We start from the raw sequence: 15,399 nt of genomic DNA, 5'->3' as shown, positions 1-15,399 counted from the left end.
TTTTTACCACTTTTTATGAACTTCCTGTTCTGAACAGTGCAGACGTATTGGGATCAGGGCTGTGAACTCCAGTGCAGCTGCATCAGGACCGGGTGCGTTTGTTCTGGCGTCACTGTTGGGGTTTTATTTTACACCGTCTCATGTTTAAGCATCACCTGACCGTCTGAAGGTGGCTGCTCCACCAGGCGGTCGGCTAAACATTAGCAAAATTAATCAGAAAGTCAGTTTGACTCTCAGCTTCGAGCATCCAGCATGCTGACGTGAGTGAACCTTCTTGGGTCCGGACGGCAGAGTGCGGCACAAGGTGAAGATTTTGGTCGGTGCTGCCATGTTGGAGCAGCAGCCTGGGCACATGTGCAGTAGACGAGGTGCCTAAGAGCTGCAGCGCTTTAAAAAACTGCGTTCTGCAGAGTTTTCTGCTGCATTCGTGACGCTGCTGCATGAACGGACCTCCCTCTGCTGCATCAGAATGGTAACCTAATAAAACTAAGCTACAATGTCTGCTGGGAACACGCTGAAACACAACAATCCCCGGCCTGACCAGTAGTCTGCGCTGTGTGCGGTAAGGTGAGGCTGGAGCCTTATTTCCTTTGGACTGGAGTCTAACTCCACCACAGTGCTGGGATCCGGGTGGATGAGAGATGAGAAAGGAAGCAGAATGAAGCTGTTTACCGTCACCATGAACCCTCCCTAATAAAAGGATCCATGAAGAGCGGACAGTTTGACACCAGTCTGACTCTTTTTTTATTCCTCTGCATGTTGACTCACAGCACTCGATGGGGTTTGATGCCACCTGCAGAGACACCGTTCTGCCACTCGGCTGGTTCATGTGGACTCTGAAAACCATCCGCACGCGCGTGTTCTTCCGCCCGATGTCCGTCTCGCCCTTCCTCAGCTCGATGTCGGAGTTACGGAGCTTCAGGATTCCTGCACAGTCGATTCTGTGGGTGAAAGCAGAAGGTCAGACGTCCCAAAGCGTGCCGTGCACATTTATGACACATCTGGACCTCATCGGCGGCCCGACTGGGCTCACATCAGCACCAACATCTTTTCCTCCTGCCAACATCTGCGCTGGGACGGATTCAGGCTGAAACTAAAGCCTGGGGATGTTTTGGCCCCTTTAGATGGGTTTCTCCTGGAGTTCCCACCAGACCCCTCTCTGTCTCTGCTGCGCCCATCAAACTGTTTTTATTCTGAGCCGCTCCAAATGCTTTCTGGCTTTTCCGCTGCAGATCTGCTCTGCATTCCTCAAAGCCTAGTCAATGTCAACTTTTGCACACATTTGGACCCTCCCTACATTCTTCTGTGCAGCACTGCTGAAGCAATCAGGTGTGGATGGCGCAGAATGGCCAGCGAGGATGAGCTGAAGCTGGTTCCGTCTGCAGATGTTTCATATTTACAGCAAACGCTGCGACAGCTGCGATCAGCCGACTCAGTCATACGTCTCAGTCCTTTATCAGACGTAAAAACCTGAGATCGGTCTGAGCTTCTGTCTCCGCTCACAGAGCTGACCGGGCTGGACTCACAGGTCCAAACAGATTCTGGTCTCACTTCAATATGAAAACCCGGGAACAAGTTTGGCCAGAACAGCTGTTTACTGTTTTATATTTTTATTCTTTTTTTTAAAAAGCTTAAACTTGTGAGCCTTTAGTTTGACTTTAATGACTTCATTCGTCCTAATCGTCTTAATCCCTCTTTCCCAACCTAAATCCCTTTCACTACAACTTTTCACCCTACAGTCTCTCAGATCATTTAATTACATTTCTTCTCAGATTTTCGTTTTAGCCTTGTGTTTATCTGAACGCTTCCATCTTAACTTCTCCAGTGTGGGACGATAAAGGATATTTGTCTTCTACTAATCCTCATTTCTTTTACGACCCATTTTAATCCCACTCATCCTCCTCATTCCCCTTTAAAACCCTCTCATCCATCCTAATCTGTCCTTTTAGACTCTCATTCCCCATCTGCATTTCTCTTTCTAGTTGCTTTTTAGCCCCCTCATCCTTTTTGGCCATCCATTATTTTTAACCCACTCTCTTTATGAGCCGTATTCTTCTCTTCATACCTCTATTCAGCCGATTATTGCCCCTCATCATCCATCCTCCCCGTCCCGTTCCCCTCTCAGACTGCATGTTAAACTCGTTAGCTGTCGGTTGTTTTAGCTTCTAAGCTGGTCTAAACGTTCCGGATCAGTAATTCAGAGAACTCCAGCATCATTGTGCAGCTCCGGGTCCGACTCACATGGCCCGCATGTTGTTCTCCGGCAGCAGGGGGATCTCCAGCACCTTGGTGTTGTTGTGCAGGATCTCGTGGCTCGGCGTGGACACCGTCTTGCCTGTGATCCGGTGGACCTGGTAGAAGGCGTGAGGCCTGAGCAGCCGGTCGTCGGCGGTGCCGATGAACAGCTGCAGGGTCAGCGGCTCGTTCTCCATGTAGCCGTGGAGCTAAGAGGAAACAAAGAAGCACACAGCGGCGGTTGAGCTGAAGAACCCGGGTCTCCCTGAGGTCAGCCTCTCAGAGCTACGGTTCTTAAACAAAAGTTCTCATTTAGGACCAGCAGCCTCGTGTCGGTCCCGTTTGCTGCGGTCTGTACTTCCTCTGTGGGTTCATGCCTGACCTGCCCAGGTGAAGAGGGACTATTTCCACAAATCCAGTCCCACTCTGAGGATTATCCCTCCAGACGCTGCCAGCGTCACAGAGCCGAGGGGCCCGACCCAAACAAAGGTTCTGAGACGTGTTGGGTGACATGAACCTCCAGCCAGGATAGCCTCAAACACCCAGACTGCAGAGAAAAGACAGTCTGAACACTCAGGGTGTTTTCTACGAGCCAAAACTGATTAAATATCCAAAATATAATAAATAAAAAGCACGAGTTTTAATATTAGTTTTAAAACATTTCTACCAGCTGGACCAGAACTTTCCCCCTGACCAGTCTGCAGGGTTCCTTGGTCTCCATGGTGCTGGTTGTTCATTGAAACGCCGACAATCATTCAGGGTGAATTAATGCTTCTTTTTAATCCAGCGCATGTCAAACCGTTTCACTTTAAGCAGTTTTAGTAAGAATAAAGTAAAATAAAACTGCCTGGTACCATGACTGACGGTTTAGGGGAGTCGTTTAAGACGGAAGACCAAGTACCTCCACAGAAATCACCACGACTGGCGAGGCGTTTGAGGGAAACACTCTACGCTGACTAAGTCTGATCCGCGATGGAAAAGAGAATCCACTGAGGCAATCAGTGTGGACATGTTGAAATGAAGACCACAGCTTTCACTCACAGCATGGAAGGCCCAGAGGCGAGCAGGGAGAGCGAGCGCCTCGCCCTGAAGAGGCCCAACATGTGATCTGGAGGGCCGGGATGTTGGTGAGGAAGCGGGTCGGGGCCCCGGCAGCAGGAAGGAAGCAGAGGGATGGAGCGGCCAGAGGGTCTGATCTCTGAATCATGTTTAATAAAGAAGCTGCTGCAAACTGTTCTGATGTGTTGGTGCAATTAAATGTCTTCTCGCTCCTCCACCCTGCAGCCGCTCCTCCCTCGTTCACATTATCACCCACAAGAGGAATGCAGAGCTTCTCTCTAGCCGAGGACAACGGGGCCCCTTCCCAGCGGCGGACCCCGGCAGCTCCACGAACTTTCAACATTCACGAAGCTCTATTTATCCCGAGGGAAACTGCTGCACAACAGTTGCAATGCAGTGAGAGTAAAATAAAATCATAAAATAAGTGAATGCAACAAACCTCCTCATTCTTGGCTTCATACTTTAGACCTTGTGCTGACATATGGCATTGATTGTGAATAATTAACAGTATCTCCTCACAACCCTGTCCTATCTGACCATATTTAATAACCTTTGAGTTTAAACTGAGTTCTCCACCCCCAAATGAGGGTTCCATTATAGTAGATCTTTATCAGATAATGCTGCATCAAACTTTAAAGAGTCTGTCCCCCTTTTAATATCCTAAGTATCACAGAAATACTCCGCAGATGGCAGCCATGTTGTTTCTTCCCATTCACAAATTGATGCTTTTGTTGACGGTGTCACTTCCTCGTTACGTTCTGCATTAGACAATGTAGCTCCTTTGAAAAAGAAGGTGATTATTCACAGGAAGCTGGCTCCCTGCTTTAATTCAGAGCTGCGTTCCTTGAAGCACAAAGTTAGGAAATTGGAGAGAAAATGGCGCTCTACACACCAAGAGGAATCCTACCTAATCTGGAAAAACTACCTAATCTTCTGTTGTATAAAAGACCCTTATCAGAGTTCCTGTTAAATCAAGAATAGAATTTAAAATTCTCCTTCTAACGTATAAAGCCCTTAATAATCAAGCTCCATCATATATCAGAGCTCTGATTACCCCGTATGTTCCTAACAGAGCACTTCTCTCTCAGACTGCAGGTCTGCTGGTGGTTCCTAGAGTCTCTAAAAGTAGAATGGGAGGCAGATCCTTTAGCTATCAGGCTCCTCTCCTGTGGAACCAACTCCCAGTTTTGGTCCGGGAGGCAGACACCCCGTCTACTTTTAAGACTAATCTTAAAACTTTCCTTTGTGACAAAGCTTCTAGTCAGAGTGGCTCATGTTACCCTGAGCTACCTCTATAGTTGTGCTGCTATAGGCTTAGGCTGCTGGAGGACATCAGGGTCTATTTCTCTCACTCTGCTGAGTTCTCCTACTGCTCTCCAATCTGCATTGTTTTCTGTTATTTCAGCTTTTAACATTTTGTTCTCTGTCATTGTTCTCTTCATAGAAGGTACACCTGGTCTGGTGTTCTGTTAGCTGTGACATCATCAGGGGAGGCAGATCATCCTCTATTACCATCTAACATAGAAAGTACTCCTGGGTCAATGTGAGCTTCTGTGCTTTCTGTGTCTCTGCTCTGTCTTCTCTACCATAGAAAGTACTCCTGGGTCAATGTGAGCTTCTGAGCTTTCTGTGTCTCTGCTCTGTCTTCTCTAAGCCCCAGTGGGTGGAGGCAGATGAGCGTTCACACTGAGCCTGGTTCTGGTTCTGCTGGAGGTTCTCCTCCCTGTTAAAGGGGAGTTTTCCTCTCCACTGTCGCTTCATGCATGCTCAGTATGAGGGATTGCTGCAAAGCCATCAACAATGCAGACGACTGTCCACTGTGGCTCTACGCTCTTTCAGGAGGAGTGAATGCTGCTTGGAGAGACTTGATGCAACCTGCTGGGTTTCCTTAGAGAGGAAACTTTCTCACCAACCTGGAGGATCTGATGGAGTCTGACTTTGGAAAGAGACTTGAGATGGCGTGTGTGGTGAATTGGTGCTATATAAATAAAATTGTATTGATCAAATTATAGTTAATAAATATGTATATAGAATATGTGCAATTTAGCAGCCAGAATTGAGACAAAGTATGCATAAACAAATAAACGATAAGGTAAAAGTTGTGAAACTAGATAACGGGACCATCAGGAGTCTTCACTAACCCTTTCGGCCTGAGGATGAAACATGGAGTCCCTCATGATGGCGTCCAGGGAGGGAAAACTCGACGTGAACGACAACATGTCAGGATGCTATTCCATCAATTAACTATTTTAATTTGGCAGATAGTTTTTGGGTTTATGTTTGATGCACAGCAGCAATCAGCTGCTCTGTCCTCGGTTTGGAGATCGGCTCAGATTCTCATTTGTTCCTCAAACGTCTACAACCAGAAACTGAAAACAAGATGTGCTGCTAAAATACAATAAAGAAAATGAACATTTAAATTATCTCTACAGCTTTTGTTCCCTCTCTTGGCTGAACAGAAAGCTAAATTATGTATTAGGCTTCTTTTTCCTGAGTAAAAGTTAAGCTACCTACAAGCACAAGCTGCTAATGCTAACTGGTAGCATTAGCAAAGTTCTTCATTCTTTTAGCAACAAATTCTGAAGGACTGCATTGACTATTTCTAAATACAGTATAAATCTCATGTTTCTCTGGATATTAGCCTCCCTGATCTACAGCAGGACAGTAACTGCTCATAAGTACTTTGCATAAACCCACTTGAAAAACAGAGCTATTGCTTCAGAGCAAAGAAAAAGGACTCCATGGACATGAAGACCAAAGCACAGTAAGAAGTCCTTTGCAATAGCTGTGGTTAGCCCAGCAAAGCACTTCAGAGGGACACTTGAGTCTGCCGCCGGCGGGAGGCGGGTGTGGTCGAAGCGGGCAGCAGTGATGGCATTAAAAAAGCAGAAAAAACAGCCGACTTCACTGCGTCCCACAGAAGCAGTGCTTCCAGAATAAACTCGGGGCAGGGATTGAGTCAGAACATCGGCGGATGAGTCGCGAGGCTTCATCAGGAAGCCAGAGAGATGTGGCCGCCTCGTCTGAGGCTCCCTCCAACATCTGGGGCTGCCAGAAACGTGTGTGGTTAACTGCTGCCGCCTCCGCGGGACGCGGTGATGTCAGCCGTACACACGGGAACTTTCCTAAACAAAGGGAAGTCTGTGTGGTTGGGCGGTAGCTGGGGGGGTTTGGGTTTGAAGAGAACGCTCGCTCTCTGCTTCGGCTGAGCTGAACCAGGACCCCTGTCATTAAATCATTAGCACCTTCTCAGGAACACGAGCCGTGCACACACGTCTGCTTGGTGTGAAATGTCTTCATTTCCAGATGTTTCGCTCCACTTCTGCACATGAATGTTAGAAAACCAGAGGAGAAACCCGGGGAAGAAGTCTGAAAGGAGAGATCTGGTTGTCTGGATCTGCCCTAAACTTGCTTTGGTTTCTAAAAGTCTCCTTCACTGCACTGTTCAGAGGTCTTCGGTTCTGCTACGTCCCAATCCAGGTCCAGATGTGCCCGTGTGAGCTCCCTGGCGTTCTCTTACATCACCTCCCATAGCGTCCATCCATCCATGACGCAGGGCACGCCCTGGACGGGTCACCAGTCCATGCCGAGGCCCCAAAGGGACACAGGACACACAACCAGCCACACATTCACAGCTAAGGGTCGTTAAAAGAGGTCCAACAATCTGTTTCTGGACTATTGGAGGAGGAGAACCCCGAAACGCCTCGGCTGGGATTCAAACCCGGGATCTTCTTGCTGCAGGGCAACGGTGCTAACCACGGCTCCACGGTGCAGAAAGCCCACGGTTCACCAGACGCTCTGAGCAGCAGGATGTTTGTGTTGTAAATCAGGGAGGAAAGTGGCCATAATCAACATGGTGCCGTCTGCTGCAACAGTTACAACATATTTAAGCTCTTTAAAAGAAACAGATCGTTCTCTTCAGGCGCCGTCAGTTTACCATTACTGTCATAAAGCATAAAAACAGCTTCTGCTGCACATCAAGACTCAGTAGAACTACACAGATGCCTACTTTAGCAGAAAAGGGCAAATTCTCCTTTAAAACAGTTGCTAAATCAGGTGGATTTAGTAAATCTGAGTCATAAGTAACACAAAGCTGTGTTTTCTTTTTGCCCGTCTCCATAGCACCGTCTGTGAGTCCGGCCAGACGTCCAGGCTGACTGAGGCCGACTACCAACGCCTATCAGGCCACAGCCGCCGGTGGCATGGACCGCTTTAAGAGGCGTTTTCAATCTAATCTGGATAATAATAGAAATGCAATTTAATTTTAGGGTATAGCACGAAACAACAAGAAATCCCATCTTCTTTTTCATGTCTGATTGTTTGTATCCTGCTGAATCACGCAGAGTAAAAGTGTTGGAATGCACTGAGCAGTCATGGTGTCATCGTTAGCAGTTAGCTTGGTTACTGTCCAGCTGGGTTTCACACCTGGAGCTGAAACACCGTCAAGTTGTTCCTTTTTCCCCCAAATCTGACTCCTGAACATCAGGAGCCACTTTTAGTTTCACCAGCGTTGAAAAACTTTTAAAGTAACTTGACTCCAAGTTGAGTCTTATTGGAGACGAGGAGCCGGAACGACTCGGCTCTGAACCCAGAAGATCTGAAGGGATCAGAGACTAAAGAGGCCAAACCAGCCTTTCACTGCCAGGTTTTTAACTCTTCAGCCGTTTACGTCGGACTTTAACCGCTGACACTTTCATCTCTGTGTTTAATTAGCGGCACAGCTTGTCGGGACGGCGAGGCAGATAAGATCCACAGAACCCTTTCTGCTGGGCTTTAGTGATGCAGGCCTCCTCCTCCCTCTCACAGCCTTTATTTATTCAGAACCTGAAGTAATGCTGGGGAGGGAGCAGACGGGTTTATAGCAAAACCATCTGTAGACGTCCACGTTTGTCTCTGTGCAGGCTGGACCACCGGAGCCTGCTGTGGTTAGAGCTCATGACTAAGCTCTTACAGGCCATGCTACATTACTCCGTGACTGTCTGCGCTGCACTCAGGGACGTAATGGAACAGTCTGAGTCACGCTCGTCTGGACAGGAACCGGCTGAGTGGACGGCTCGGCCTAATCGCAGCCCCTTGGTATTCCATTCAGAAACGCGACATCTTGGAATAACATGGTGAGGTGAGACGTGACGAAGTGGAGAGCGGAGGTGAAACCGAGCCTGATGGCTGCGCCATGTGTTGCTCTCATCAGTGCAGGAAACCAAAAGGCTCTGGTTTGGTGGTTCCGACCTATGAGGACGGCTTTATTGTGCAACCCTGGACTATTTCAGCAAAAAAAAAAACACAGAAGCAGGAACCAACAGAGCTGCGAACCCGACGAATAAAAGGAATAAAGGTTGAGTTTGCAGACCTGGACGACTGGGTGTCCTCCGGCCAGCGCCTTCACCGCTCCCCTGCTGCCCTCCGTCTCGTAGTGGGCCCGGTGGTGGGACTTGGGCTGCACGTCGATCTGCAAGCTGTACGGCCCCGAGCTGGACGGCAGCTGCCAGTCCAGCGCCGGCAGAGACGGGCTGAAAACGGGGAGCTTATTTTAGAGGCTCTTATCGTGCCTGAATGTGAGGAATGTGACTGGAAGGAGCTGCTGATACAGCTGATAAATCTAATGTGCTAAAACATGGCAGAGGTGAAGCTACGGCCTGCGGGACGTTGTTGCTGCAGACTTCGGTTCATCCGCCCTTCAATCCTCTGAACTTCTGCACCTGAACAGCCTTCCTTCCTTACCTGATGTACTGCTTGGGCTTGGTCCAGGTGTACGGGTGCTGCGGCACGTCCAGGAAGCTCCCACAGTAGCCTTCCTTCTTCAGGGTCATGCGGTTTGCAGAGAGTTCGTCTTGGCAGAGGTCTCCGTGACGCAGCTCCCCGCCTCCAGGCTCCACCTTCAGGCTGAGCGTGGGGCTGTGCTCCAGGCTGGTCTTCCGGGCCTTTATGGGGATTCCCTCGCCGAGGTCGGCCACGCCGTCTGTGGTGAGGGCGTTGATGGCCGCCAGGATGGCGGAGTTGGTGTACTGGTTGGTGTTTGGCAGCCAGCTCTCCTCCGTCACGCTGAGGCGGGGCGAGGTGTGGGGGGACAGGCCCGGCGAGTGGCTGGGGGAATACGGGAAGCTCCTGTGCGACGCGTCGCTGCCGTTCAGGCTGTACTTCCTCTTGGCGCCGCAGGGGGAGTTGGGTCTGGAGCCCCGCGGCCCCATCCAGGTGTCGTCCGTGATGCTGGTGCGGGGGGAGGTGGAGGGGGAGTGACGGGGGGAGCCGCAGGAGGCCACGCCCTCCCCCGGCAGGGCCAGGGTGGAGCCCTTTGGGGACACGGAGGGGGACTGCCAGGGCGAGTTCTGGGGCGAGTTGTCGTAGTTGTAGGAGAAGCTGGACTCGTAGGAGGCGTCGGAGAGGCCGCTGCGGGACGAGACGCTGCTGGCCGGGCTCAAGCAGCTGGGGTCACGGTAACCGTCGGCGCTGGGGAGGGACAGCGTCACTATGGAGTTGACCCGCTTGGCCATGGGGAGGCTGCTCTCCTGCACCTCGTCCTCCGGAAACTGACCGTAGGCCGTGATCTCGATGCGGGGGCTCTCCAGCGTGGGGGCGCCGTTCGGACGCACGGTTGAGTAGAAGCCGGCCGCTCTCAGCTCGTCCTGGGAGTCGAAGGCTTGAGGCTCGGTGACGGAGACGGAGATGTTGGGGCTGGACTGGAGGCCGTGGTACTGCGAGGGCAGGCAGGCGTTGCCCAGTGGCAGCGAGAGGCTGATGTTCGGCGTGAAGCCGAACGCATCTGGAAGGAAAACAGTTTGTTAGCAAGACGATAAACCAGAGATACATGCAGCTCTGAGAGGAGCGGCTGCAGAGAACCAGCAGAACGTCTTTAAAGGAGAAGTTCTCAATATGTTTCACAAATTAACATCTGAAACCTGAAGATTGCCTTTAAATTCATCCCCTTTACTTTAATATCCCAGAATAAACCTGAGGGCAACCAGCTGCCTCACTGCTGTTCTGGTTCTGGCCTCAGAGGTTCTCTAGAGGACAACCAGCATCATGGAGACCAACAGGAAGTTCTGGTCCAGTTTCCAGCAGGTCAGGTTCTACAGAACCTCCCAGAGTTCTGATCATCATCTGGACCTGGAGAGAGGATGGACCTCCTGCAGACCTACCAGGACATGGACGTCCACCTGGACTGACAGGCTGGACCAGGAGAGCATTGATCAGAGAAGCAGGAGGACCATGGTGGCTCTGGAGGAGCTGCAGAGACCAGCAGCTCAGGTGGAGGATCTGTTAGTCCTGGACTTCATAAATCTGACCTTCATTGAAGGTTGGCCACCAGAAAAACACATAAAAACTCAAGAAGTCCTGTTTCCAGTTGTGCCACAAGGAGATAGAACCAACATGTGGAGGGAGATGTTTGGCCCAGACGAGACCAGAACTGATCGTCTGAACATCTCAGCAGTGAAACATGGCGGCGGTCCATCATGCCTGAGGGCTTCCTTTGGTCGTGCACACAAACCTCAGCAGATCATGGTTCTCATATTTATGTTGGGAAAAAAGAAAACAGAGAACCGATCTGTGTGGATCCACATTACAGGAACGCCACCACAGACGTGGAGGCGGGAGCCAAATCTCCCCCCTCCACCAGAACACACCCTCAGGGATGCCGCCGGGTCCAGAAGGGCTTTCTGGGTTTGGCCTCCAAAGGGCGTTCACAGAGCGGCATCCTGAGACGCTCCGGCACTAACCAGCCCTGCAAGGCTCAAATTATACAAACCAAATGTGTTGGGAGACCAAACAACAGAGCCAAGAATAACTACAGACTAAATATAACCACAGGCAACACCAGGTAGTGTTTTTCCACTGCACAAGGCCAGATTTCTTCCAGCGAATGCTCAGTGTGCCCATAAACTGCTGAAAACTGATGCTTTTGTTGGCAGGCTTCGTGTTCCAGCAGCAGTCATGGAGAATAAACACAGCAGGGACATGATGCCTTTATTTGCATGCTGTAAAGGTGCATGCTGTACCCAGACAGGGGACGGTGCCAAGCCTCCTGCTGGGTCATCTGAAGCTCCAGCCCGGCCCGGGCCTGCGCTCCTGTCTGCAGGACAGAGCAGGGCACCAGATAAATAAAACTACATGTGACCCAAACAGAAGCACCGTGTCACCAGGTCGGGTTCTGGACTATTTTCAGCAAACTTTCGCATCAACCGAACCACGCCCACTGGGTCCGGAGCGGCAGGGAGGAGCAGAAAGAGCCCTCAGCTTCAGCAGCGACTTCAACCCAAGCTGCAAACAAGTGGAAAACTGGAAAACCCAGAACATCAGCCCGAACAGAGTCCAAAAAAAAAAAAAACACTGACAGGAGGTTCGACTTTAAGAGGATGAACAAACCAACCCACCTTCTTCTGCGGATTTCATCTCGTCCTCTGTGGAGAAAGCAGTTTAAAGTGTGAGCGCGGCAGCGGACCGGTGCGATCCCTCCTCCATAAATCTCCTCCAGCTGCTGCTGGCTCGCTGCTCCTCCCGGCGCGCAAACACTTCGCTCAGGTCCAGCTTCCACGTCCCGTCCAGGAGCGAAGGAACCAAAGTGCGGCGGCCCGCGTTGCTCCGGGAAGCTCCTGGCTCTCTGGAACCGGGCCGGGGGATCCTGGCGCTCTGGCTCGCTGTGACGCACTGAGAAACTCCTGCGCTTATAAACGCGGGGAATCACCCCGAGCCGTGACGCGCCGCCCCCCGCGCAATGACGCATCAGCGCGCACGAGCGCCAGATGTGCCCAGCGGAGGCGCGCGCGCTCTCTCTCTCTCTCACACACACACGCACACACGCGCGTGGAAGAGGAGGCAGATGCAGGAAACCTGAAGGAGGGAAAATGGACCTTCAGCATCTAAAGCTGAGATGTTTGAGAGCAGCTGAGTCCAAAGTAACACCAGGGCGGAAGCAGGGAGCGGTTTGCATCAGAGGAAGCGTGCGCATGCGTCATGACATCACTAATCTTCTGTTTATCATTTTTAAACCGTGAAGCTAATTTCTGAGCAGAAGGGTTTCCTCATGTCCAGCATATGGCCACTTTATTAGGTTACCTCTGCATGGAGACGGCAGAAATGTTCCTCACAGACTCTGGTCCATATCTGCACAGCTGCTGCAGGTCTGTCCTCTGAACCTGGTGTTCCACCACATCCCAAAGGTTCTCTGGTGGAGAACCGGCCGAAAGCAGCAGGAAATTATCTGATCTGTGCGGCATGGAGCTTCAGCCCGCTTTGTGTGGACACCATGAGCTCCACTCCAGAAGTTCTCAGAGTTCCATCAGACTTTCTAACACCTTAGAACTGGCTCCACCTGTTCAGCTGTAGAGTCCAGATGTTGTTGCATTTAAAGCTCATGGAGAATTGTTCTGTAGGTTTCTGTACACCTCAGCAGGACGGGTCCAGTGTGTGTTGAAGGCAACATCTGATGGGACTCCAGAGAACAGCGTGGAACAGCAGAGAACCTTCCCAGGAGAGGCCAGTCTACCAAAATGACTCCAGGATCTCACAGACCACTGGTGGTGGTGTGAAGGTCTGGTGCTGCTCTACCGCTCCATGACCTGGACGCCCCGCTGTAGGCGATGGAACCATGAGCTGAAGGTCCTGAAGCAGAAGATCCAGCTTGGGTCCAAACGACAGTAGCAGGTTCAACTCTGAGTGGCTCAGTAAAACAAAGTGAAGGCTCTGGAGTGGCCTAGTCAAAGTCGGATCTCAAAGCGGTTTCAGAGGCTGCAGTCTGACTGGAAACCAGCTGCTGAAGCTGAGGAACACCTCGATGTGTCTGTAACTCCTCCACAGCGTTAGAAAACTGCTGTTTGCTTCCCTCTGGGTCCGTTTGTCTGACGTAAAACTTTGAAACATTCAGGTTCAGCTGGAACAGAAGAAAGCAGCAAGGATCCGTTCCTCTGATGCAACGCGGTTCCTTCTCCGCTGCGTGGAACCTGAAAAAAACACGTCCACACATCCCACCACACGGTGCACTAACTACTAACTACAGGAAGGTCCTGCTGAAGGCTGCAAACCAGATGGAAATGGGGTCTGCAGGTATGAATGAGGTTTATTTGTCCAATCGCTGCTGCTGTGGAGCTTCATCCAGGTAACTGCTGCTTTCCTCTGCAGGCCAGGTGTTTGGCTCACAGGTGAGTCTGGCAGGAAAGCGTTTAGCAGCTTAGAGAGCATCTGACTGCTCTCCAGGCTGGAATTATCCTCTCCGTCCTGATTTAGAAATCCGGCCTCCTCTGCCGTCACGTCTTGCATGAGAGGATCTCCAGTTTCCTGAGATCTGCTCGGCGCCGCCGGCGTGTTCTGGTCGGGCCGGTCTCTCCACGGCTCCCTCACACCGGAGCCTTTCTATCTTTGGAGCGTCTGCAGCAGCTGGCGGCAGGCCACGGTTTCTGTGATGACAACGGTCACATGGAGGCCAGAGGCTGCCTCACAGTCTGCAGGACAGCGCCGTCCAATCAGAACCACTCGTTTCTTTAACCAATCACCTGTGTTTCTTCACCCTAACGGCATAAGATGGAAGCTGAACATTGTCAGCTATTTTCTCAGGAGCTGGCAGGTTTTAAGCAGCTGCTCCTGCAGACTTTGAGTCATTTAATAAAGTTTTTTTTCCCACTTGTCATATTTACTATTTTTTTTTAGATTAGATTAGATTCAACTTTATTGTCATTACACATGTACAAGGCAACAAAATGCAGTTTAGGTCTAAAAAGAAGTGCAATAACAGCAAGTGCAGGATATACAATAGTTGTTACTATAAGAGTTTATACTATAAATTGAATGAACTTGACTATAACCTTTATTATAAAATTAATAAATAAAGTTTGGACAGAAGCTATCCTAATTAAAGAGCAGTGGAAGGTAATTGCATATTACAGTTAAAGTTCCATATTGTAATGTGTATGTAAACAGTCAACAGTGCAACTAAACAATATAATATTGCAAATAATAACATTTCCAGCGGTACCGAGCACATATTCTGTCCTCTTTCATCAAAGCTTGATAAAAATCCCAGATTCCCGTTTCCATGAAACAGCTGCATCATGTTCAGTTAAAGGATTTTAAGTCTGATTTGCACTGCTGCTCATGTAAGGTTTACTTTTCCACTCCAGACGGCTCTTCCTGCTCAGAGATCCCTCCCTCAGCTTAGACCCGCCACACGGAGGTGAATTTAGACAATTTAACCCTTAAAGGAGGTTCTCACTTTCAGAGAACCACAGCTTTAACTGCAAGAGGAGGAATTTAATTGAAAAAATGACCCTTTTTCCTCGGTATTTTCTAAAGGAATGTTCTAATAGCAAAGCTGAATTCTGCTACACGTTAAAATAAACCGTCAAACTGTAGATAATTACACTTTAAAGGTGATTTAAAGGGATAAACCAATCAGATCAACGAAGCATATGACGCAACGGAGATACTACCACTTTCACCTTTCCCATTTTCTTCTCTTCTTTCAGTGAAGAAATACTCTGTAATTCCGATAAAACTTGCTCGATAGCGACGCTAACGCTAGTTTCATCGGCTGAAGCCGCCATGTTCTTTAGACTGAACTGTCGCGCTTCCCGTTGCGTCACACCTCAACCCGCCTCAAAGCCAACGCTGATTGGACGTTCGTTTGGTGAACGGCTCCAAATTTTCTTTAACGGAGAGGTAGCCAGACTGATCTGCGAGTGAAACCTTGAAAGCTCGTGAGATCAAGATGGTCTCACGAGGCAACCAGTTTGGTAATTTAAAGGAGATTGTAGTTCATTTTATTGCAATTGCAGTATAAAACCTTCTTGTAAACCAAAGGGGGAAAGGGTTGGGAACCACTGGCCTAGTCAAAGTCCTGACCCGACCTCAGCTGAGAATCTGAGACTGAGCTGGAGATGTTTTAAACGACATCGGGGAGAAACCTTGAGCTTCTAGACGAGCGGACTTCTAGACTGGCGGCCAACACCTGTATGTGGGCCCCATAAGGGATTCTGTCAGGCTGAATAGGAACCAGGCAGAGAACCGGGCCTGAATACGACCCAAACCAGCTGTAGGGTTCCCACCATTAACCCATCTTTGCACCATAACGACCCCAAACACTCCAAGACCGCCGCTGCCTTGCTAAAGAGACCAGGG

At 50.0% G+C, this 15,399-nt stretch overlaps 1 protein-coding gene across 2 annotated transcripts in view; it reads right to left on the bottom strand.

The window, feature by feature from the left end:
- The window catches only part of nfatc1 (nuclear factor of activated T cells 1), a 34,594-nt gene extending 22,535 nt beyond the window's left edge, over positions 1-12,059 (bottom strand). Inside the window, exons 1-5 of one of the 2 annotated variants that reach the window (XM_036145671.1) lie at positions 11,664-12,059; positions 9,016-10,054; positions 8,645-8,804; positions 2,242-2,444; positions 769-941 (exon numbers count right to left, since the gene is read on the bottom strand). In XM_036145671.1, coding sequence (XP_036001564.1) covers positions 769-941; positions 2,242-2,444; positions 8,645-8,804; positions 9,016-10,054; positions 11,664-11,682 — 1,594 coding nt within the window. In that variant the 5' untranslated portion in view covers positions 11,683-12,059. The remainder of the gene's footprint in view (positions 1-768; positions 942-2,241; positions 2,445-8,644; positions 8,805-9,015; positions 10,055-11,663) is intronic. The other variant, XM_012851552.3, reaches the window with a different exon arrangement.
- Positions 12,060-15,399: the final 3,340 nt, after the last annotated feature.

This window comes from Fundulus heteroclitus, chromosome 13, assembly GCF_011125445.2.
Source record: "Fundulus heteroclitus isolate FHET01 chromosome 13, MU-UCD_Fhet_4.1, whole genome shotgun sequence".
Classification (NCBI taxonomy): Eukaryota; Metazoa; Chordata; class Actinopteri; order Cyprinodontiformes; family Fundulidae; genus Fundulus; species Fundulus heteroclitus.
This window is presented reverse-complemented; position numbering and strand designations above follow the sequence as displayed.